The 23,759-nt window shown below is 46.2% G+C and overlaps 1 protein-coding gene across 1 annotated transcript; it reads right to left on the bottom strand.

Moving 5' to 3' along the window:
* Window positions 1-200: 200 nt before the first annotated feature.
* On the bottom strand, window positions 201-17,561 carry LOC116859080 (caspase-13-like). The gene is given in 12 exon segments (XM_032844095.1): window positions 201-305; window positions 2,195-2,298; window positions 3,804-3,913; window positions 5,267-5,410; window positions 6,215-6,449; window positions 7,562-7,735; window positions 8,579-8,688; window positions 12,093-12,228; window positions 12,231-12,349; window positions 14,090-14,149; window positions 16,445-16,708; window positions 17,484-17,561. Coding segments are annotated over 11 exon segments (1,458 nt in total). The 5' UTR covers window positions 17,491-17,561; the 3' UTR covers window positions 201-305; window positions 2,195-2,199.
* Window positions 17,562-23,759: the final 6,198 nt, after the last annotated feature.

Consider the following 23,759-nt stretch of genomic DNA (forward strand, 5'->3'; position numbering starts at 1 on the left):
TATAGTTCTTGTCTCTGGACAGGTACTGCCTCCCGTCACCCTGTTGCTAAGGTCAAGTCATGGCCGGTTATGTTCCCCCAGGAAGCACATACCCTCTGAGTCATAAAGCTGGAAAATCCAGCTCACATCTTCCACCTCATTTCCATTCAGGCACCATTTTAACGGAAATCCTATTCTCTGCTAGAGGATGTAAAAGACAGTTCATTTGTTTTCTTTTTTATTGAAATACAAAAGGTCACATGAGCATGCTTTGGTCAAGGTACTTTTCGAAGTTGGTCAAGACCGGCTGCACTGCCTGCGATAGCCTGAAGGAGAGAAAAAGAGCAGAATGTCAAGACAGCAAACCCGGAAAGACCTCAGTCTATTTCTTCTCACAGTTCCATTCCCATCCTCATCTGGGTGGCTTTTGCCACTTCTTTGGCTTATAGTTGTGACTCTTGTCGTCTACTCACCCAAAAGTACTCCAGGTGATCTTTGCAAAAATCTCTGTTACTAGATTATGTCGTTTCTTTTTTTTTTTTTTCTTTTTTAAAGATTTTATTTATTTGATGGAGAGATCACAAGGAGGCAGACAGGCAGAAGGAGAGGGGGGAAGCAGGCTCCCTGCTGAGGAGAGAGGCTGGTGCGGGGCTCGATTCCAGGACCCTGAGATCATGACCTGAGCCGAAGGCAGAGGCTTTAAGGCCCTTAGCCACCCAGGCCCCTGATTATGTCATTTCCGTACGTAAGAGCACTTGAAACGTCCTCTCTGTCTCACTCAGGATAAAATATTTAAAACCTTTACCACATGACCACCAAGATCCACGTGAACAGGCTTCCCACCACTTTTCTGAATTTGTCTCTGCCATTTTCCCTGATCTCATTCTCCCCCAGGTTGCTGCCTCTTGGCACTTCTGTAGACATGTGAGGCTCGTTTCTGCCTCAGGGTGTTTATACTTGCTGTTCCCTGAGGTGGGACACTTTTCCCCCAACAGGTACCACAAGGTCCCCCCCCACACACACAACCTGTCCATTCCTTGTTCTGACTGTACCATTTTATCACTTGAAGGAAATTCTGCCTAAATTAATCTATCTGTAGCCTGACAGCACCCTCCCTCTGGGGCTCTTTAACCTCCTCCATTTCTCTTAGCTCTTCTCCCACTCAACGCAGGATCTGTTTCCTGTGTGGTTAGAGTCTGTCTCCCCTTGCTCGAGCGCGCTTCTCAGAGCAAGGGCTCCACTTGCTTTGTTGCCTGGTATATTGCCAGCATCTGGATCAGAACCTGGAACGTATTTGGTGCCGGATACATACGAGTCCCGTAAGTAAGCCGGTCCCTCCATGCTGTTCTCTTGGACTCATTAGGCCTTAGCAGCTGTTACACTGAAGTATCTGGGCAACTGCGCCGGGACCGTGTCAGAAACCAGGGGCGGGAGGTGGCAGGGGCACACACTGAACCACTGAGATCAACCTCACGATAAAACAGAATTTAAGTGATGTTTCTGAGAGGCAGACTCATAATTGCTTATAATATAAAGCGGCTGTGAGTCAGTGAAATAATTTGGGGTCTAACCTTGGTGTACCCATTCTAAAATATTTTGACCAAAAATAATAATAACAACAATACTCCTACGTGTGGCAGTGGGTGCTCAGGGGGTTCGTGTGCAGCGTGTGCAGTCATGAGAGCACACGCCGATGGGGAGATCCGCTCCGTGGGAGTGGTATGGAACCAGAGTCTGCCTCCACACGGGGTAGCTTTTGGACCGTCTGGCAGTGGTCGCTCAGAGCGGCGACGTGACGCGTGTGCACTCAGAGGACCGAAGTCCGGCTCTCTCCCTGCTCCTGTGTTTCCTGTGTTTCCAGTGTGTGGGAACTCGGCATGTGGGAGGGGTGGGCAAGGGAGGGAATGAGAGAGATGAATGTAAGTCAGTGGAAACATGAGGACATTTCTATTTTAATAATTGCTACGCTGTGTCCTGCACAGTTCATTACTTCCTGACTTGGTTTCGCTCAACTAACCAACGGCTCGATTGTGGAGGTGGAGGTAGGATTCAGATGCACAGAAGTAGAGTAAAAAACAGCAACTAACTGCCAAACTACATCAACCAGGAACACTAATGGGACCAACTAAGCTGTCAGCCGCCATTTAGTCATTGGACCTCACCACCAATATTACTTTCCCATTTACTCCACCTGCGAACAGCTCTCGGCACTTACCGTTTTCAATTGCCAGGGAAGAGATAGAAAGGTCTTGTCAGAGAACTTCGTTCAATGGTGGGCATCTGGGCTCTGACATCTGGTTTTTCAAATGATTGTTGTACCTAAAAACAAAAAGAGGGCTAGATGATGCCTCTTATGAATTCTTAGGAAAAATTTTTCACCATGAGCCAGAAAATTCTGGGAATTCAGGGTGCTCCTAGGATTGATGCGGCCAGCCCCATGGACACTCAGACTCTTTGCCAGTGCTGCCCTACCTCTTAAAAGTGATACCCGGTGTCAGAATATGTCCTTTTTCTCAAATACTTTATGCCTAATCCAAGCCCTTTCAAACTCTATTTCCTGTTTTCTGTTTGTGATCTGACAATTAGTTTTCCCCTGGGGTCGCTTCATGAGAACTGGATCTTGAGAATTCTCTACCTTCTATGTCTACCACGGTTAACTCCTCAATTTAGTGAGACTCAAATCCCAGGATTTTGTTCTTAAGTCCAGAACACTGAGTAACTTTCATATCCCTGCCACCAGGCTGACTTGAAGTCTTTTGCCACAGGCTGATCAATGAGATCCTGCTGAACCTAGATCGATTATTTCTAGTCTTTCCTGGAAATGCCCTTCCGAGTGCAATGTCCAAATCCTACTCATCCAAAGGACTTAACTTGCTAAGTTCCTATTTAGAGGCCCCAACTCATGTCATGCTGCTGACTTCTCCAATTTACTCATGGTATTGCTTTCTTCTTCCAGAAGAGTGTAACTGTTCTCTAAGTTTTTGATTGAAAACACAACCACAATTTTCTATGTTCTTAATAGCAATCCCTTGTTCCCTAAAAAAGGGGAGAACATCTATTTATTTATTCAAGCATTTATTCATTCAATGGATATTAATTCCTATGTGCCTGAATGTCGCATTTAGCAAATCCCCGCTTTCGTAAATTCACATTTGAGTGAGTAAATACAGATTAAAAAAAAAAAAACGAACCTATAAATACATATACTAAGTGCATGGAGGGAAGAGCCACGGAGGACAGTAAACAGAGAAAGGGGGCCACTAAGGAGTGTCCAGAGCTAGGGAAGCAGCATCAGGTCTCCCCTTCTGGACCACCCCATTCACATGTCCTCGGACTTTTCTTTACAGATCCCATCACAATCCATAACCACTCATTTGTTTGTTGGCCTACTTGTTCAGTGACCATGTGTCTCACAAGCAATGTACCTGCTACAGAACCTTAAGGTCACACGTGTCTCCTTCACCCCTTTGTCACTGGGAGAGAGTCCACAAATATGCCAGCCAGTCCATATTTATTTAATAAAGTAAACAATGAAAATTAATGCAAATACCTCCCACTCTTTGAAACTTAAGAACTTATACCCCATGACATACAAACTTATATTTTATTTCTTTTATATTTTGATCTCTTGCTATAGTGTACTGACGTTTTCCTTTCTTTTTTTTTTTTTTTTTTTTTTTTTTTTTTCTAAATCAGGTTTTAAACACCTAGATGACAGGAACCAGGTCCCATTCCACTTGTGTTTGCCTGACCAGTTCCGACATTGTCACCTGGAAAAGGCTTCCTGAACAGACAAATGACTAGAAGAGGAAAGACAAGCTTACCTTCTGAAATACTTCTATTAGGTGATTACACCAAGAGTATTTTTGGAAGCATGTGATGAGTTGTGCAATGAAGAGAGATCCCTTTGTGACGTGTCTCCAGGATACATTATCTATGAAGAGAGGAGGTGGTAAGCCTTGGGCTATGGCCTTCACTCTTACTTTGTTTACAGTTTTCTAAAGCATAGCTTGGTAGTTATCTCGGTGTGTTTCGGTGAAGCAGCTATAACCCTACCTTAACTCATTTTTCCACAGACAGGAAGCAAATAGACAAACAAAAAGCTAGCAGAGGTTGAACTAGCAGGGCAGCCCATCAGGACTGCAAAAGATGACCCAGTAGTCCTATTGTATTGTTAGGACTGACTGACTTTTAACTCTGTGCCCTCTGTTCATCCACTTGGCTTCCTCTGTCTGAGAGATAATTGGAATTATCCCGGTTTACAGAGGAAAGGCGAGAAGCTCAGAAGGATTCAAGACTGTCACCACGTTTACACAGGTGGCCATTAACAGACTAATTACCGTGCTGTCTTTCACAGTGTCATCAGCAAAATAGGTCAACAGACTGAAAAGAAACTTTTGGAGGGGACGGATACGTTCATGGCATGGATTGTGGTGATAGCTTCACAGATACATTCTTATCTCCAGACTCATGAAGTCCTAGCAGGTGTCAGTCATATTTCTATAAAGTGGTTTAAAAAGACTGAAAATAAAAATTTGCAACTTAGAAACACCCAAATGTAAGGCTTCTTCAGATGATTACGTAGAGGTCAAGAACTAAACACTGCTCTACTGTTAGTACATCAAATATGCCCCAAGGTATCATTTTCTACTTGTTTTAAAGGGGACATCCATGGGGCGCCTGGGTGGCTCAGTGGGTTAAAGCCTCTGCCTTCGGCTCAGGTCATGATCCCGGGGTCCTGGGATCGAGCCCCGCATCGGGCTTTCTGCTCAGCGGGGAGCCTGCTTCCTCCTCTCTCTCTGCCTGCCTCTCTGCCTACTTGTCATCTCTGTCTGTTAAATAAATAAATAAAATCTTTAAGGAAAAAAAAGGGTGGGGGGCATCCACACTGGGCTGGGGCATGTGGTGGAAGGCTTGCATGATCCTCTGAGAAAGGGCAGCCAGTCCCAGGATCCAGAAAAACTCTTCTCAAACTGTTGAATGGATTTAGCAGAAAAAGGAATCAGTCATTTGTTTTAAAGTGGTATATGGGAAAGGAGGGTCCTTGCATTAGGTTGTTTTAATGTTTGGTGTACCTTTTACTCAAAAGCACAACCCTTATAATAAAAGTATGATCTTAGAAAGTAAAGGGAAAAAAACAGAATCTTCGTCTCCATAGAACAGATGAGACAAGATTTAAACAATATCAACAACACATAAAATTTGCCTCAGATCATTGCTGCGCGGAGCCTGTTTTGATTTTCTAGCCTCAGGCCCACAAATCCCTGTGCCCTGGAAAGATACATACGTGGGGTCGAGGAGCAAAAAGCAACGAAGTCCTTCTCCACGTGGACCCTGTGGATGGCGTCGCTCTCCAGGAGCAGAGGTTGATGGGAAAAGCTGCCGGCGGAGGCCGCTTTCGAGTCACTGACCCACACTTCCCCAAGATTTTCTGTGGAGACATCACATTTCTGCACACTGTGTGCCTCTTGGGATGACAAGAGCAATTGCCCACAACTTTGTTGTTAAGCAGTTATTCTAACCAGTTAGACACACACACACACACACACACATCCACCCACACACACAGCGCTCTGCCCTTCTCTAGGGTCTTTCAGCAATGTGCCGGTTAGCGCTGACAGCATCACAAAACTGGAAGGGCCCGTTTGCGAGGAAGACAACAGAAGTTAAAGCCTTATTTGCCTAATTTCAGAGAGCAGAGTTACATTTTTTAAGCTAAGTTATGCTTGTTTCCTTTTCCCCCCAAACACTGCTCCACAAAGCAAAAGGACAGTTGGAAGTCAGGAGAAAAGTTTTTTGATTTGGGGGGTTTTTTTGTTGTTGTTGTTCCCGCACCTTCCTACTCATTTCCCTTCCAATATGCCTGAGGAAAAAAGATGCCACTAGTACATCCTATGCTCACTTTCAAAGGAAATTCTTCTCAAGCCAGAGATTGTCAAAATGTAAAACGTTAACAAGGAAAGCCCTCATTAAGATCATTTTGTGCCAGGATTTGAATATTTGTGTTTAACTTCTATTTAGGAACGCTAGTGGTGTTCTTGAGTTGAACAGAAATGTGTCCACTGATGGGACAGATGCTCCTGACACTAGCCCCCTAGGGCACGTTTCCTGCTAATTCAGTCTAGTTTGTTTGCCCCGAATGGGGTCTGAGATCGTCTCCTCTAGAAGCAAAGCACACATCATTGTTCTCAGCAGACACCGACTTGATCTCTGGGGTTTCCCTCTTAGAACTCACCACCCCTGCAGGCCTGGATGATGATGACCTTGGGTTTGTCCCTGAGGTTGAGGCAGTTGACGTTGTTGAAGATCTGGAAGATGGTGTCATAAGGCAGCACGTCCTGATTTTTCGAGCTGAACGCCGTCCCACAGATTCCGCTCAGGATGCCGTGAGACATGAGCACCAGGAACGTGCTATCCGAGGACTTGTGCTCTGGGCGGGAGGCGAAGGCCCGCAGCTCTGACTCCATACCCTGGAAAAAACCACCAGATCTTACTTTGCTAGGAGAAGCATCTCAGTTGGTCTCACCTCCTGCTTATCACAAGCAGCAGCGTAAGAATCATCCAGAATGCCCCACTCACTACGCCTTCAGGCACTGCTTGCTCCAGGACGGGTTTTCTTTCTACAATGGAGCAGTGGGTAGAACTTTCCAGTCCTGATGGCGATATATCAACTGTCCTCTTCATATATTTTATGGTCACTTTTTGTCACTTACATACTTTTTCCTTTCCATCTCTCAGTACTCGATAGGAGCCTTGTGTCATAAATGCGTCCTCCCAGTTCCCTTGTAAAACCGTTACCACTGTGCTTAGAATAAAACCAAACCTCTGATGTACAAATATTCCTCTCTCACCGTGCCTCACCTCCCCTAGGTTCCAGCCACCTGGTGCTTCTGTACAGCTCCTGTGTGGCTTCCCCTCAGATCCAGAACACAGGTCATCCCCAGCTATCCAGGGTGTGCAGTTCCCCAGACTCATGGGTCCGCTTCCCTATTAACTCCCCGAAGAGCCCATCTAACATCAGGTTTGCTGGGATCCCCACTCACTAGTTTGCTCTCATGTTTCCTTGTTCTTTTTTCTCTTTACTTACTTTTAACTTTCTTTTCACTCTTCCATAGATGTACCAAATCTGTGACACATTCTGTTTTGCTTACAGTACGATCATCCCACACCAAGCAAGCCCAGAGCACTGGAGCTGGGAGCTGCCCGTCTCGTTACAGACCTGTGCCCAATGCCAGGAAGAGCCCTGGGACACAGCTGGGACTCGGCACGTAATGGTGAGTACCCTCCCATGACACTGACATCACACTAGGATTTCCAGGGACTGCTGGGACGGACTCCTAATCATCCCGCTTTGGAACTGAGGATTGTCTAGATACACATGCCAGCCACTTTGCCCAGTTATGGAACTGAGGATATTAGAGCTCAAAAAAGACATAAATTTCTCCCTGTTTCTTACTTCCATGTCTTCAACATACAAACACACATAAGGATGTCAAGGTGTTTGCCTAACATGCTGAAGCTAACATGTTCGTAGTAGGATGTGCGTTGAATATACACTTAGGGGCGGGTGAGGGGCCCCGACCTCAGCAGTGAGTTTCTGTTTCACGTCCACACTGTAGCCGAGGCCTTCCAGCAGATTCTTCATCCCTGCAATGTCAGTTTCGGCCCCATTCCTGGGTGGAAGATGATCGAACTCTATATTGCATATGATGAGAGCCAGCCGAGTACGATCGTTTCTCTCCTTTATTGGGTAGATCTGCAGGAAACAGACGTATGGTGAGTTTGATTTACCTCAGGCTCCTTTGAAACCCTCATCTGCTGGTCACTGTTACTGCACTAAGGGCTCCTTGAGCTGCCCAGTCCTCTATCCTGTACCAGAAGACCCTGCTCTCCTATCTCTTTGTAATGGATTGAGTTGGCCGTAGTAAGAAGTGTAGACGGGAGGTAAGTTATCTTTTAAGAGCCCACAGCAGGACCCAGTATAGAGCTGGGATGGTTCCTTAAGAATCTTCAGGAGACTAGAATACTTCCTACCCTCTCCTCCTCTCTCTTCTCCACCTAGTCAAGTCTGTCTTCACATTCAAGATTCAGATACAATTCTGTAGAAGCCAGGAGATGCTTGCCACTGGCTCCAGCTAGAAATGAATACATGAGTGGTCTTTCTTCCTTGGTAACATTATTATTTTGGTACTTTTTTTTTTCTTAAAAACACATCAACATACAATGCTTTGCAGACTTTAATTATATTTTAGAAAATGCTTCATGTCTAGGCTTTTCAACTAGAATGCAAACAACCATTACTCAGCCATATTCTCTTGTAAATACTTCGCTTCGGTAACGACAGCTAAAGTTGTCCTAAATCACAAATAGATTTGAGAACAAATAAATGAACAAGATGAAACATCTGCATTCTGTCGTGCGATTGAAAGAGAATCAGAGTCTGTGTGAGGTCCACATGATTTCCTCCTTGCTCAGAGCATCTAAGGATAAGATTGCCACTGTCCTCACTCCCCAACTCTGCCATTAGTGTTTTAGGAAGTTGTGTGGTGGAAACAGTTGTTTCTCTCTTATTCTCGATGTCACGGACCGAGCACAGCACCTCTGCAGCCTTCTTTTTAGAGAGTTTCACGAATTCTTCATGAGGACAAAGCTTGAGCGTATTGGGAGGTTCTTCTGGTTCAGGTGGCCCAGGTGTGGTTTCCTCAAAAGCTGCAGGATATAGCACGAATCATCAATTAGTATATCTGCCTTTGGGACCCAATTTTCACTTAAGAATACTGACAGAGGAGGGAGATGATGGGAAGATCTTTCAGCGCGTAGGGGTTATAATTATGTCCAACTTCTAGTGTAAGGAGGTGTATTTTGAGTAGGAAAGAACAGGAAGATTTAGTAGAGGAAGCAGATCCACCTGAAAATGCAAGTGTAGGTGTCTGATAATTCTGAGGAAAATACTTTCATGATTTGGGATCAGATTTAGCCTTTCTATATTCAGCAAAAACAGTTTGATTTTTCCAGTGGTTTTACTCTGGGGTTCTCATTTGTCCATGTGGACCTTCTATGGTCTCTGAGCAAGAACCGCCTGAGTTAAGATTTACTGGAGTACTGTCCCTTAGAAATGAGACTGAGCCACATGTGCCATTCGAAATTTTGTCATGTCCATGGTCAGAAACGAAAAAGAAACCAGTGAAATTAATTAATAGGGGTAATTAATTAATAGGATGCAAAATCACATCCTCTCAGCATGTGTTACTTGGTCATGGCTCCAGCCCAGAGTCACCGGGTGTGGCTGGCAGCTCTGCTGTCGAAGAGAGTACGATCCTGAGTCCACTCCCACCTCACGTGGCACAGACAGACACCCATGCACGCATGGAGTGGAATCTCCAACTGTGTGCATTTGTGACCTTCACGGAGGAGACAGGCCGCGGTGGCTCCTCACCCAGCTGCAAGGTCAGTGACTTAAAGGAGAGACTCTAGTAACCAGCCCTACGTTCCAGGGTTGACCAGATGGTTGTCTGTCAGGGATCCTAACATACTCTGGGTGTCCTTATCCCCAACATGTGAACCAACCAGCACAGTTTTCAACCTGTGTTTTCCAATGTGAGAAAATCCCTCCTACCATGTGGAAAAGTTTGTCTCTGACTCATCCTGACCTAATCCCTAGAGAAATGTAGGACTATCAGGCCCTGCTTGGCCTCCCTTAACTGAGACTGTGCAAGAAGCCTGGAAAGTCCTGAGCCCGCCCTTGGAGGAATGAGGAAGGGCACTTCATAGACAGAAGTGAGCAGTTTGCCAAGAGCTAATGTAACAAGGGGTTTGTCCATTAAAGGAATAAATTTTCGTGCTCAGTGACACAAGCCAACCAAGAAGTCTTACTTAAACGACAAAAGCAATGTTATCTTGTATAAAATTTTCAGTTTTCATATTTTACACTTTTTTCTTATTTCATTCGTTTCCATTAGTTTTTAAATCATATTCTTGTGATAAATGTCTTTCTACACAAATGATAAAAACCCAACCTCTGTAGATGTAGCAGATTGTAAGTCCTTAAGGAAGCTAGATGTTCTGAACATTTCTTAAACAGATACATGTGCTCTCCCTTTGTTTTCCAGAAGATTCCACCAATGTAAGGTCGTCCAGGGTCCTGGGCTAGTCTCTGGTCAGAGAGTACATTTTCCCAGCAGAAGTCACCTCTGTTTCCAGGATTGGTGAACATCCTAATTAATAAGCATCAGTTCCTAATGACCATCTTGTATCTGGATACAGATACTGCGTTTGCAGATAAAATTGGGGATCAGATAGGATTTCTATCTCACATTTAGTAGTAAAGTTAGCATGAAAATGAGTCTCTCTGTTACAACATAATATGTGCTGTAGTGCAGCCTGCTGCCCAAAGGGGGTTCCATTCGCCTGGAGGCGCACAGGAGGAAATGAGAGAATTCGGAGTTCAGATAAAATTTTTAACTTTCTTCTCTATTACTTAATGAAATGCTCAAGAAACCCCTTAAAGTGATACAAAAAGGAAGAGACTGGTGCAACGTAAGACAAAGCCATCTCTCTTGGCCAGGTGGTGTCCAAATAGCTATTCCTCAGACTAACAGTGCCCGTTGCATCATATGTACATATATGAGTTTGTTAAATGAAATGAATCAGAATGATATCCATGTCCAGGAGGCCCAGCCAAGGTCTTTTTGTATGTCAGTAGCCCAGCTCCCCCAGCTCCCCGGGCTTTGGGTGCCACCTCAGACTCTGCCGATAGCCTGAACTTTTCAGTTTGATGTTCATGGTGATTCCTGGGGGCTTCAGATTATTCGAAGCTCCTATGACTTCAGTTTCAATTCCCATTTGCTGAGTGATCTGATTTTTTTTTTTTAATCAAAAAAATTGTCTCCATTCCATCCCCGATTTAAGAGGAAATGATAAGCCTGCATAAGGACCAGCTCATGTATTAATGAGAACAGAGCCGAGGTCATCATATTGGAGATCTCTCTGACCAGCACGTGTGTCCTGGTGGACAGAGCACCCCTTCCCCATGAGGGACTCGTTGAAAAAGCGTATTTGGTACAGTGAGATAACTAGAGTTTTCTATTGCCTTTTGTTTATTATTGTTCAACTCTGAGATTTCGGGGCTCGGGTTTGAGCTTAACCTCCGTAGCGGATCAAGTCTGCCGCTGGTGAACTTGGCTTAGAGGCTATTTAGGTTCTAGTAATATTTATAATTCAATCTAGGTCAGAAGTCTTCAAGAGTTTTAATAGATTGGGCACTTGACAGCTGTTCTCCTGATCATGTTTTTGTGACACACGGGAATGAGTAAGCACTAGAAAGATCTAAACATAGAAGTGAAGTAATACTTGTGAGAACTAATATTTCCTGGGTGCCTGTTCATTATGTGTCGTGTTCATCCTGTGTTTCTTCCCGCCCTCCCGTGTGGTCTGTACTCCGCCGAGAGCTACTCTTCCCTCATGAAGAAAACATTTGTGCTCTAGATAGAGAGACTTACTGGATTATCATCCTGTCCACTGAGATAGAAAGGGATTAGAAGCAGAACAGATCTGATGGGGGGAATCAAGGGTTTAACTCTGTAGACATTAGTTTGTGAAGTCAGTGGAGTCTTTGGCTGGAAACGTTGGTTGTGCAGCTAGAGCTAAGTGTGTCTGGAGCTCAGAGGAGAGTTCTGGATGAGGGCTACTATCTTCAGAGTTGTCCGCTGTGCCTGCCATGATGTCCCCAGCCTGTGAAAAAGTTACCAGAACTGTCACTACGTCACAGATGCTGAGACTGATGCCCAGGAAGATGAAGAAGCTAGAATGAAATCATGGAGTGTCTACAGGGGCAGAATCTGGGTTCATGTGCAGATATCCTTTACTCCCCAGAGTCCACAATCAGCTCTTCTTTAAGTAACGGAAGCACAGGGACCTAACTTCCTAGCTAACTGGGAAGTGGGTCCCTTCCCACAAAAGGGAAGGTGGCCTCTCAGAGGATGATGACCAGTTTAGTAAAAATTATATGTTAGTAATGGAAAGATGGCGGGATTATGGAGGACCCTGGAGGGGCCTTGGAGTTAAGTAGAATCTGGAAAATTTGAGACACCCATCATTAAGTGATTTCAGTTTACCTTTTACACTGGTGGAATATTTGTCCGTATTAATGAAAGTTTGGACAAGTGCTTGACCTGCCTCCTGCCATTTCTGTCGCACAGAGTTCAGAAAGACCCAAGGCTTGTCTTCAGGTTTAGCATCATAAATTTTTTTTTCTTTTCTGCTTCCTCCAGTTTCAGAACATCTTTTTCCAACAAGCCATGCAAAACACCAGTAATGAGTTCTTTGTCCATAGTTTCCAAAATCTTAAGTGGGTTTTTGTTGTGTTTGTCTTCTGTCAGAAATACAAACACTCTTTCAACTATAGGCACAATTTAAAGAGTTTTGCCCTGTCTCTAGAAAGTTCTGCATGATGGGAAATACCCCTGCAAAGGCCTTCTGACTGTTTCCCCATCTGCCCCATGAAGTACATTTTCTTTCATCATCTCCATTGAGTTCTCTGGACCCATCGAATTCACACTGGGCCATGTTTTAATGGTTCATCCCCACTGAAGGTTTCGGGAGGAGCTTCTCCTGTTTCTTCTGTGACACTGGGCCTAATACTAACTTCCTGGCCACCTACTGCTTTCATATTTCTCTTTCTCACGGTGATGATGATCCTTTTGCAATATATGCTCCAAGGAAAGGCCATGTTATTGCCTAAAACTGTACATTTTTTCCACTAGATGCTAGGATCTTTTCTTTCTTTTATATTGAATCTCCTTGGTAAAAGCACATCTTTGAATCCTCATCTTTGTACCCACGTCTCATTCCCACATCTTAGTGCTTAAAATACTTATAAACACATATATGCTTGCTGAATGTATAAATTAATGAATAAATTAGTGAATGTATCTAGAGTTCTAATATTTTAAGTTCTTATCTCAATAAGAATTCTTAATTGAAAAATCATCTGATGACTAATCTTTCAGTAAGGTAGATTAGGTTAACACCAGGTTAACTTACTACTGTTTGGGATCATCTAGCTGATATGGTTGTGTGTAGTGTCATTTCCATTTCCCAAATTTTTGACTAGCTTTAATTTGATCGTAGAAATCCTTAAATACCTATTCTTTGTGTTTCATGTATTTTTATGGGATCAGTAAAAGCAGGAACCTTGTTTATCTTATTCATTCCTCTATAAACAGTCCATAGAGCAAGATCTGTAACACAGTTCACATATGTCAGATGTTTTTCTCATGGCCTAGCCCACTAGCAATTTTGATGAGATTATGCAGTGAAATAGTATTTTAACAAACATTTATTGCATGCACACTGAGTCAACTACAGTGATGGGATCTTACCTCCAAATAAATCAGATGTGTCTAATTTCCTCATAAAGTTTAAAGTTCAGTGCAAGAAAGGATAGATTTAATTCTTTAATGACAAGACAAACATAGTAAGAGTTACAGCTGAAGAACCATAGGCTACTGTGAGAACTGGGATTCTGAAATAAAGTAGCAGAAATCGAAGTGGAGGGCAGAATCTGGAGTTGAGAGAGGCAGAAATCGAAGTGGAGGGCGGAATCTGGAGTTGAGAGAGGCAGAAAGCGAAGTGGAGGGCGGAATCTGGAGTTGAGAGAGGAATCTGTAAGCTTGGCCACTGCTGGAATGTTGGAAGTAAGGAAGAAGAAAACCCAAGCTATTTCAGGTTTCTGGTCTGAATAGCTGGATGATAGTGGTGCCATTAACTAGGACAGGGGAAACTGAAGGGGAAGCAAGGGAGGGGAAGGATGACAAGCTCAGCTCCCGCAGGGAACCATGAGTGCTTGTGTTCAGTAGGCACTAGAAGAGTCAAGTGTGGAGTTCCAACGGGTAGTCAGGTTTGGAATACGTTTAGATTTGGGCATATGAACGTGGTAGTAAACTACAGGGATGGCTTCTGCTAAAGCAGGGATTAAGAAGAGAGAAAGGCCTGGGATCAATCCATGAAAGTAACCCATCACCCTCTCACCCTGGCGTCATCCCATGAACCTAGAATTAATGTCAAGAAAGATGAGGTACGAAAAATGTTCTTGCTTGGAAAATACCATTACCTGGTGAAGGAAGAGTTGCTACTTGAGTGTCTGAGTTAAGCTGATTTCCAGATGGCAGACCTGAGGAAAGATTCAGAACATAGAAATGGTGGCTTATCGTCTCTGGAGAATCTTGCCTGATGTGTTGGACCCTCCCTAGTGAACCCACCTTCTGCAGGCCTGCCTCCTAGAACCACACCGGTCACTGAGAAGCCAGAAATTTCCCCCGGATGCAGAACAAAGGAATGTCTGCAAGTGACTCTCCATTTCTGCTTTCTAAGATGAAGGGGTATTGAGACAGCATCCGAGGGAGAATCAAGAGGTCTCTTAATTCTCCTGTCTCAAGATGGCTCCTGGGGTGACCACTGCTGCCTGACAGGGGCGTGCCATGTTGAGGGTCTAACTCAGAGCTGGCCTGGACTTGGGAGAGAAAATGAAAAAGAACAGGCACGTGCCCATGGACACTCAGCTTTGCAAAGACTTATCACAGCAGAAAATGAGGATGAGGTGACCCTTGGCCGACCCTCAGTCGGTGAAGTTTGTTTCCCAAGTGTCGCTGAACAGGAAGGTGGTCAAGCCAGGATACCCATGCAAACCGTCTTCATAATCATCTATGGGCTTCTGATCAGTACGCTACTCCTCCTGCCCACCAAGGCCACCGTCTGGGGACGCACATGCCGGGATCCCTGACCATCACCTCCGTAATCTGCATCCATCCTACTAGGTAGCAGAAGCCATAGCTGGAGGAGGAAAACAGTGGGAAGCTGCAATTACAGTGTTTGGATGCATAAAATCACCAAACCTGTTCATCGATCCTCTTGGGTCACTTCTATGATTGTCGATTTTAAGGACAAAAATTGAATTTAAATTTTTTGAAGGTCTTATGAGGATCTCAGTATGACAGCACCACCCGAGAAGCTTACTCCAGAAACTTTCAGAATTGGCATAAGCTAGCACATGAGAAATGCCCCCCCCCATCTTCATTTTGTAGTACTTATTGAAGACAGGATTTCCATAGACAAAATATGGTCCATTTCCCTCCTCTGAATGGAGGGGAGTCAAAGTGTCAAGGCCAAGGCAGCACACTAGTTTCTCCCATCCTTCCCCTCTAGACTGGTGGAGTCATTAAGCATCAGTGAATGCCAGAACATTCTCTGGAGGAGGCCTTCTTATGGCAATAGAAAGTAGGTCTTCTTACATCAAGAACTTTCTTTTAGAAAGATCTCTCCCATTAAAGTGCATCCAAATATTCTATCTCATTGTCACAGCCTGTGGACCTACAACAGTTGGTGGACGGATGAGGGAGAGATGAAGCCATGACGACCCTGACCAGGGAGGCATCATGTGACGACTGGAGAGGTGGACCCCGGGCTGCAGTGTCCTGGTGGGTTGGACAAGCACCTCCAGGACTGTGCAGGGAGAGGAACGGGAGCAGGGTGAGCTCTCTGGCTGTTGTGAAAGTATTCTAGACCCTGACCATTATTCACTGGTTGTCTTTAATTTGGGGGGATTTGTTAAATGAACGAGTTACTGAAAGAAACATGAGAAACTCATCATCCATCTGTGAATGTTTGCTATGTCACCTGGAAGGCAGAGCCCTCAACCAATCTCCAGGAAAAAGGGCTTTTCGTTTTCAAAGAACATCACTTTCTAAATGGAGTTGGCAAGTGCCGAAGAGACCAGGGGCTAGACTCCACTGGAGTGTGGAGGGACTAAGTGACCACAGAAGGGGCCGTTCTGCTGGTCTCGGGCTCTTAGAAGGACTGGAGGTCAGGGGCTGGGCCTCACAGAACGTTCTGCAGCCAGAGCCACACCAGTGGACACTCCTGCTCAGAGGAATATGTGAGGAGGTAACCGGAAGGAAGCGTCCACTTAAAACCCTTACTTTTCTGTAGGCCCTGAATTTATTCCCAGGGCTCCACCGTCCCTGAAGTATATTTTGTTGCTCCTGGAGAGCCAGATTTTGGAGAGATGTTAGATAAAGTGTCCGAGTCTTTATGTGAGATGACTACGAAAGTTCCCAGGTAGCCCCGGACTTTAACAAGAGAGAGAGACTGAGAGAGAGAGAGAGAGACTGAGTCGGTGTTTCACCAGGGTGACTGGAGAATCAGGCACGAAGCTTCTCAGACCGGCTCATGAAGTCCCACAAAGGAGCTGCGGCGCACTCAGAACAGGAGAAGAGCTTCAGTCAGAAGAAGGCTGCTGAGGTCAAAGGGCCAGGAGCAAAAAGGAAGCAGAACACTTGCAGTCCAGCCACTGATACAGAAACGGGGCCCTGCTGCCAGGAACCGGGAAGTTCTCTGCAAACTAACCTGAGTGAGAAAGAAATCAAACGTTGGGCACAAGGACTCGGGCCCTCTGTGCACTGACCCTTACCTGAGAGCTCCAGCTTCTCTGCAAGGAAAGAATCCTCCACGCAAATAAAAGCAATAAGAATCTGGCAGGCCTGTGGCCCTTTCCGAGTGACAGAGTCGATCAGAGCCCGGGCCTTGTCCATCGCGGTAGCGTTTTCGCATCGCACTCTCTCCATCTCCTCCTGGTTTATCACTTTTTTGTCTAACAGCTCATCCAGCAAGCTGTTGAGGGTCCCAGGGCTCACTGAGCTGACAAACAGCTTCCGTCTGTCCTTTAGGATCTTGTCTACATGAGGCACAAGGATTTCTCAAGTCATGAAAACAGTCTCATTCCCCTCACGTCACCTCCAAGGAGCAGCCTGCTTTAGGTTAGATTGGAAAGACATCCCTCCCCTCAAGCCCTGAAGACCCCTGTGTCTCTCACTGCCCCCTCAGCACTGACCCTGGTCACTCACTGAGCAGCCTGAGGACAGAGGTCCTCTCCGGCCACTCGCAACTGAAAACCTGGACTGGTCCCCACGTGCCCCACCTGCCTCAACTCCACACAGGAAAATAATGAATTTAGGGGCGCCTGGGGGGCTCAGTCATTAAGCATATCTGCCTTCCGCTCAGGTCAGGATCCTGGGATCAAGCCCCGCATCGGGCTCCCTGCTCAGCGGAGAGCCTGCTTCTCCCTCTCCCACTTCCCCTGCTTGTGTTGCCTCTCTCGCTCTGTCTCTCTCTGTCTAATAAATAAATAAAATCTTAAAAAAAAAATGCAAGTGATGTCCTATTTCCTTTCCCGGGCCACTTCTATACCCTCTATCACCCCAGAGCCTTTGACATTCAGCTAGGAACACAGAGCAGACCCAGGATGCCAGCGGAGCCCCCCAGTTCCCTCCTGGCCCTGGCCTTGCCTTTCTTCAGGCCGTAGGGAGTCTCCGGGCCCTCCTTTTGCCCTCCCGCCTGCCCCCCAGCGGCCCCCACCCTCTGTTGTGCCCACTGGAACAGTCCCGGAGACCTAAAGACCAGCTGGGCCCCTGTTCCCCCAGACACGCCCTTTCAGCCAGCGGGACACTCACCAGCCATGGCTCTTCTCTCTCAGCCTCGATGCACATCTGAAACTGAAAGCTTACCCGCCTTCCCTTTGAGCAGGGAGTGTGCGCTGGTTGAGAAATACCCAGGGCTCCCGCACAGACATCCTGTTTTGTTTCCCTCCCCCCCACCGCCCCCACGAAAAACAGTTCCCCGAAACCCAGCCTGCATGGACGTGGAGGAGAGTATCTTTGGGGGAATTTCTTTCCAGCACTCTGATGAGGTCAGAGAAGGAGGGGAGTGGGGCTGGGAGAACTGAAAAGTGCACTTGGAGTTTGACTCACAGTGCTGTCTCTCCCGTTCCTTTGGAAGGAGGATGTGTGATCTGGGAGAGTCACTCCTCCTTTGGCACCTTAGTCCATGCAGGCTGTTAGCACGGAATACCATAGAGGGATGCTTCTGAAGGAGAGGGATTGATTTCTCAGGGCTCTGGAGGCTGGAAGTGTGCACTTCAGGGGCCAGCCAGGCCAGCGGGGCTGCGTGTGCGCCACGCTCAGGGTCACAGGCTGCTGACCGCTTGTCCGCCCCGTCCTCACTTTGTGGAAAAGGCAAAGGGTCTGTCTGGAGCCCCTCTTGTAAGGGCTCTGCCTTCAGGACCTCATGGGCTTCCAAAGACCCCAGCTCCTCCTACCAGCACGTTGGGCATCAGGTTTGCGGCACACGGATTCTGGGAGGCAGCACAGACTTCCATTCTGAAACGTTTGGAGAAGATGGACACCTGTGTCCTGTGCCCCAACCTGCAGATATGGGCGACGTTCCTGCAGAGCCCTGTTGCTTTTAGGAGTGGAAGCTGTTGGCACCGGAATTAAAGTTTTCTTTCCTATTGCCCCCCCATGGCAGATGGCTCTGTTTTTAGGGACACCACAGAGACCACACTTCAGGCTCTGGACTCGGAACATCTGACAGAGCAGTTTAAATATCCATTCTTTCTACTGCCTTATTATCAACTGAGAGAATAAGTACCCAGAATTATTAAAATATCCTCTGTGTGTATGTGTGGGGGTGTGTGGCTGTGTGCACATGTGTGAGATATGTAAATTAAATATTCGTAGCAGCGGTACTGTTGTTCTAAAACTCTTGTATAATTAAAAACAAACTTGCCTTTTGACGTGAGTCACTAGCTTAGCTCCTGCATTCCAGGCTAAGTGTTAGGTTTCTATTAATTAGAGTAAAATTCACTGTGCAGATTCTAATCTGAGCTTTTTCTCAGCGCACTTTGATTTTACTTTACTTCTTATCACATGCACTTTGGGGTGCAGGGAACGTTCCAGGAAAGGAAGCAGGAATGGTAGGTTCTTTGCTTCCCTGTCACTTTTTTTTTTTAAATTTTTTAAAAAAGGACAGTTTTTCTTCTTCTTCTTCTTTTTTTTTTTTTTAAAGATTGTATTTATATTTATTTGACAGAGAGAGAGATAGTGAGAGAGGGAACACAAGCAGGGGCAGTGGGAGCCGGAGAAGCAGGCTTCCTGCCGAGCAGGGAGCCCGATGCGGGGCTTGATCCCAGGACTCTGGGATCATGACCTGAGCAGAAGGCAGATGCTTAACGACTGAGACATCCAGGCACCCCTTCCCTGCCACTTTTATATGTATTTATTTTTTAAATGTCTTGAAGATTTCACATGAGGGTCTCTGCCCTAGCTGGTGATGCACACCATGGAGAGGAAGTCCGCCAGGATGACACCCAGCCCTGGGGATGTGGAAATGAAAGCATGGGTCCCTGAAGCGGAGCAGAGAGCCACTCCGTAGCAAGGACCATGTGCAGAAGAACAAATACCTTAGGACTCCAGTTCTATAAAGCTCTAGAGTAGGAAAACCTTACATACCATGTTGGGAGTCCCATCACTAACTGCCCAAGGAGGAGGCAAGGGAAACTGAGCGTCCAGGGCAGGAGGGCACCTTCCGAGGGGACGGAAATGTTCTGCACCCCTATGACATTATAGTTAGAACACATATTCGTCAATAATCACCTTGTACCATTAAGAGGGATACATTCTGTTTTAGGTAAATTATGATCAGGTAAATTATGATTTAGGTAAATGATCACATTGAATTTTAAACACTAAAATCAGGGCTTATAAAGATAGCCTGCATCAGAACTGATTTTCTTCCCTTTTTTCTGGATGCGCTCAAGCCACCACAAAGTGGTCAAAGCGGTAAGAGGAAGAGCTTCCGTTAGTGACCGAACCAGAGCCGCCCACAGGTAGATGGGGGTGTAGACAGAGATAAGTTATAGAGATGATCAGTGTATCTACTAAGATACGTACCTAGCTAATAGGTAGACACTCAATAGATACTCATCCTGAAAGAAATTAGCGTTGCGTCTGATTGTTAGTGGTGTTTAAATGGAACGTAACAGTCCGCAATCCTCACGTCACAATGGCCTAGGGTAGCCTAGGGTGAAGCAGTACCATTTCTGATAGTAGCCCCTGTGGGAAGCTTGCACATAGAGGGCAGAGGAACCCTAGGCTTGTATCCCCGCCCTGACATTTTCAACACTTAGAAAGTCACTTCCCTCCCAGTTATCTGTCATGTATTCCTGTTCATATCTTCAGAGCCGTTCGGACATGACAACTAATGCATCTTAGTGAGAGCTCTCACCAAATGTAAAATATTATTTTTTTCTAAGCCTAAAGCCTCTCCTCTTCTGCATCCTATGATTATGGACATTGAGACCCAACAGCTCTGGGGTTAATTTGCATTCTTTAGCTGTAGATCTTGGGAAGTTACTCACCATCTTGAGCTTCTGTTTTCTTCCTGTACGGGGAGGGAGGGCTCATAATTATTCCTACTTTCCAGGATAGAATGGCATGAATACACCTCAGGGCCCAGTGCGTCCCATTCCTCAGTAGCCCTGAGCTATATCCCAGAAAGAAGGTCATGTCAAAATACACTTCTTTGTTAAATGCTTCCAATTTTTTTTTTTTTTTTTAATTTCATGGCCTTGGCAACTGTGTGCAGTAAGTAGACGGGTTCCATAAGCATGGATTCCATTTTATGAATGAGAAGACACAGGTAAGCTGTGGGTTTGGGGACTCCATGAACGCAGGCCATGGAGCTTGAGTGAGAAGACAGGTCCCCCCCTTTCAGGCCCTGCTCAGGTGGCCGTGGAGGTTGCCCAACCACTGCTCTGGGCAGTGGGAGGACCATCTCCACACTTAGTGCTGGGAAATGGAAGGTAGTTTGAGGAGATGAGGTGTCAGCATCGAGAAGGACTAGAATGACAACAAATGAGAGTGTAGATAAAGTGCTGTGAGCTGTCAGGAGAGAGACGATTATATACGGCCTGGAGCAATTAGGGATACCCACAGAGCCTGCCAGGACATCCTGCAGCCACAGGGGGAAGATTTGGGGATTGTTAATAGAGGAGGCAGAAGATGATGAATGTGAGGTATTTCTGTGTTCTAGGTACTGAACTAGGTTCTTTCCCCCACTCAGAAATGCTGGAAAATTATTATTAGTAGCTCAGTTTTAAAGATCAAAACACTCAGGCCCAGGGTGGGCAAGTGTCTTTCTCAGGAGCCGAGTGCATGAGTACATGGTGTCATTGATCGCTTTACTCTGAAGTCTCTGACCTATCGCAATCTGTCTATCATCTGTCATCTACAAAAGGTAGCGTGTGCAATGAGAACAACCCAACCAGGGGAATCATAGAAACAAAATGCTGAGGCCAGAATCCTAGGAAGGAGGGAAAAACAAAGTTGCTTGAATCAAAGGGTATTTGGGATCAGAGGGAGGTGCGTTTTGAGAAGTAGATTAGGTCTAGAGTGGGATGATTTACAACCAGGCAGCCTCAGTGAGGAATTCAAAATGGAAACAAAGGTGACAGGCAAAGGGGAGCCAACGTGGGTTCTTGAGTAGAAGAGTCGTAAGAACATGCCTCCCAAGTAGCTATCTGACATGGAGTCTTTAACAAAAACAGGGCCCTGGGTTACCTACCCACACACCTTGTCTGGTTGCACTTCTTAGAGACTATGTTTTTTTTGTAAAGTTTCGCAGGCGAGGTAAACATAACACCAGGCAAGGTGGGCGCAAGGCAAGATTTATTAAAGGCATCTCCAGCGAAGTTTCAGGGTTCAGGAGAAGGGGAGCCAGGAAAGTCACTCTGGAAGGAGGTGGGCACTCTCCGGGAGATTCCTTAACTTTGGAAAGGGGAGTGGGGGAAGTCGCACTGGGAGGGGGTTGGCGGGGGTCTTTTATCAGGCCAAGGTAGGGCATGGGCTCACATCCATATTTGGGGATCGGAAGGTATAGGGTGAGGGCCGTCCGTGATGGGCAGTTCCCAATTTGGAAGCTGCTTTGTGGAGAGTTTCAATCTCCTGACGGTGACATGGAGGCGGCAGTGAGGGTGGCGGGAAAGTCCGCCATCTTGGAGAGGGCTGGCGGGAAGATCCGCCATTTTGGAGCCCCGGTTTCCCAGCTGGCCCATCAGTTTTGTTTTGCTTTTTTACACACTGAGGGTTTGTGGTGACTCTGCACCAGGCAAGTCTGCGGGCGCCATTTTCCCCACAGCATTTGCTCACTTTGTCTCTGTCACATTTTGGTAGTTCTCACAGTGTTTGAAACTTCTTCATCATTACTGTGTTTGTTATGGCGATCTGAGTGATTTCTGAGGTTGCTATTATGATTGTTTCAGGATTCCACAAAGCGTGCTCCTAGAAGACAACAAACTTAATCCGTAAATGCTGTGTGTGTTTCCACTGCTCCAACACCCAGCTCTGCCCCCAGCTCTCTCCTTACCCCGCAACCTCCCTACTCCGTGAGACACAACAGTATTGAAATCAGCCCAGTGCAAAACCCTCAGTGACCTCTGACAGCCCAAGTGACAGGAGAAGTCACACTTCTTTCACTTTTCAACCAAAAGCTAGAGATGATTAAGCTCAGAGAGGAAGTTATGTCGAACGCCAAGATAGGCCGAAAGCTAGGCTTCTTGACCACACAGCCCAGTTGTAAACTGTTAAAAGGAAAAACACAGGCCCAACATGGTGTCGTTTAGGACAAGTCAGCAATCTGAGGCTTCACCCCTAACCTAACTGCAGTTTCAGCCTTCCTCAGAAATGTTGCCTTACCCGGTCAGCCAAGAATTTTCTGCTTCTGTGATGTGATCTGTCACATGAGCCCTCTTCATCCCCCACCAACAAAGGAAGCAGAGGTCTCATCCACCTGAGACCTCCTGGCCCTTCCCCCCAGGGGAAGGTGACCTTGCCTAGAAAAATCCTCTCTTTTCTTTTGCTCAAGACTTTCTTGCCGCACCATCCTTCCTATAAAAACCTTCCATTTTGTACACCTCCTCAGACCTCCCTTCCACTTGCCAGATGGGATACTGCCTGCCTCATAAATTGCTTAATAAAGGTAATTAAGCCTTCAGATTCACTCAGTTGAACTTTTGTTCTTTAACAGATTTGGTGGCAGCATTGATATCCGAAGCAAACCTCTGTCAGCACCTGGGGACAAAGAGAAACACAGACATGTCGCCCTGCAAACAGGTTTGAGTTGTCTTTTTCTGCTATTTCTGAGGCCTGTTGGTGAGTGCCTAGTGGTCTGAGCTCTGGTCTTTTTGTGGTCGAGCACCAGATCTAGTCAGCTTTGCCGTCCAGGGTTCACAGAGCCCTCCAGAGTAGGAGGCTCTTAGCAGAAGGCCAGCCCTTTGCTCTGGGTTCAGCCCACAGCTGTGTGGAGGAACCACTTCTGCAGTTGTCTTCGGCAGCCTCCTTAAACTGGGTTTCCTGGCTTAGTCCCGTCCCCAGGCCTAGTCTGTGCCCCCCATTTCCTGAAGTCTGCTCATTTAGCCCACACTGAGAATTCCTCATGGTCACCAGAGTACTGGACTGGGTCAGAGGTAAGAACTCGCCTGGGTCTGGGACTGGACTGGGTTTGATTTCGGCTGGACTGGGGCCGGTGCAAGGCCTCTGGGATTGTTTTCAATAAAAGCCACTTGCTGCTAAAGGGAATGTTGGAAGCCAAAAATAAAGCCACAAACATGATGCGCATGGGTCAGCATTTAAAGGCTGGTACCGCACTTACCATGTTAAGAATCCTGAACACGGTAAGTTGGTCATGGGACTGGTTAGACTGGCACTAGGTTACCTGCCATTCAAGAACATTTCATGCAATGAGGTCCACTGTAAAGCACCCCCGAGTCCCCAGCCCTGTGGCATGTACCTTTTAGGTATTCCTTTGGCTCAGAGAAACCCAAAGGCCTAGTGAGAATATACGGGAAGTTTTATAACCTCCAGCACACCTGCTTATTTTATGTGTAAGAACAA

This window comes from Lontra canadensis, unplaced genomic scaffold (genome assembly GCF_010015895.1).
Source record: "Lontra canadensis isolate GAN:19392208 unplaced genomic scaffold, GSC_riverotter_1.0 scaffold147, whole genome shotgun sequence".
Taxonomy (NCBI): domain Eukaryota; kingdom Metazoa; phylum Chordata; class Mammalia; order Carnivora; family Mustelidae; genus Lontra; species Lontra canadensis.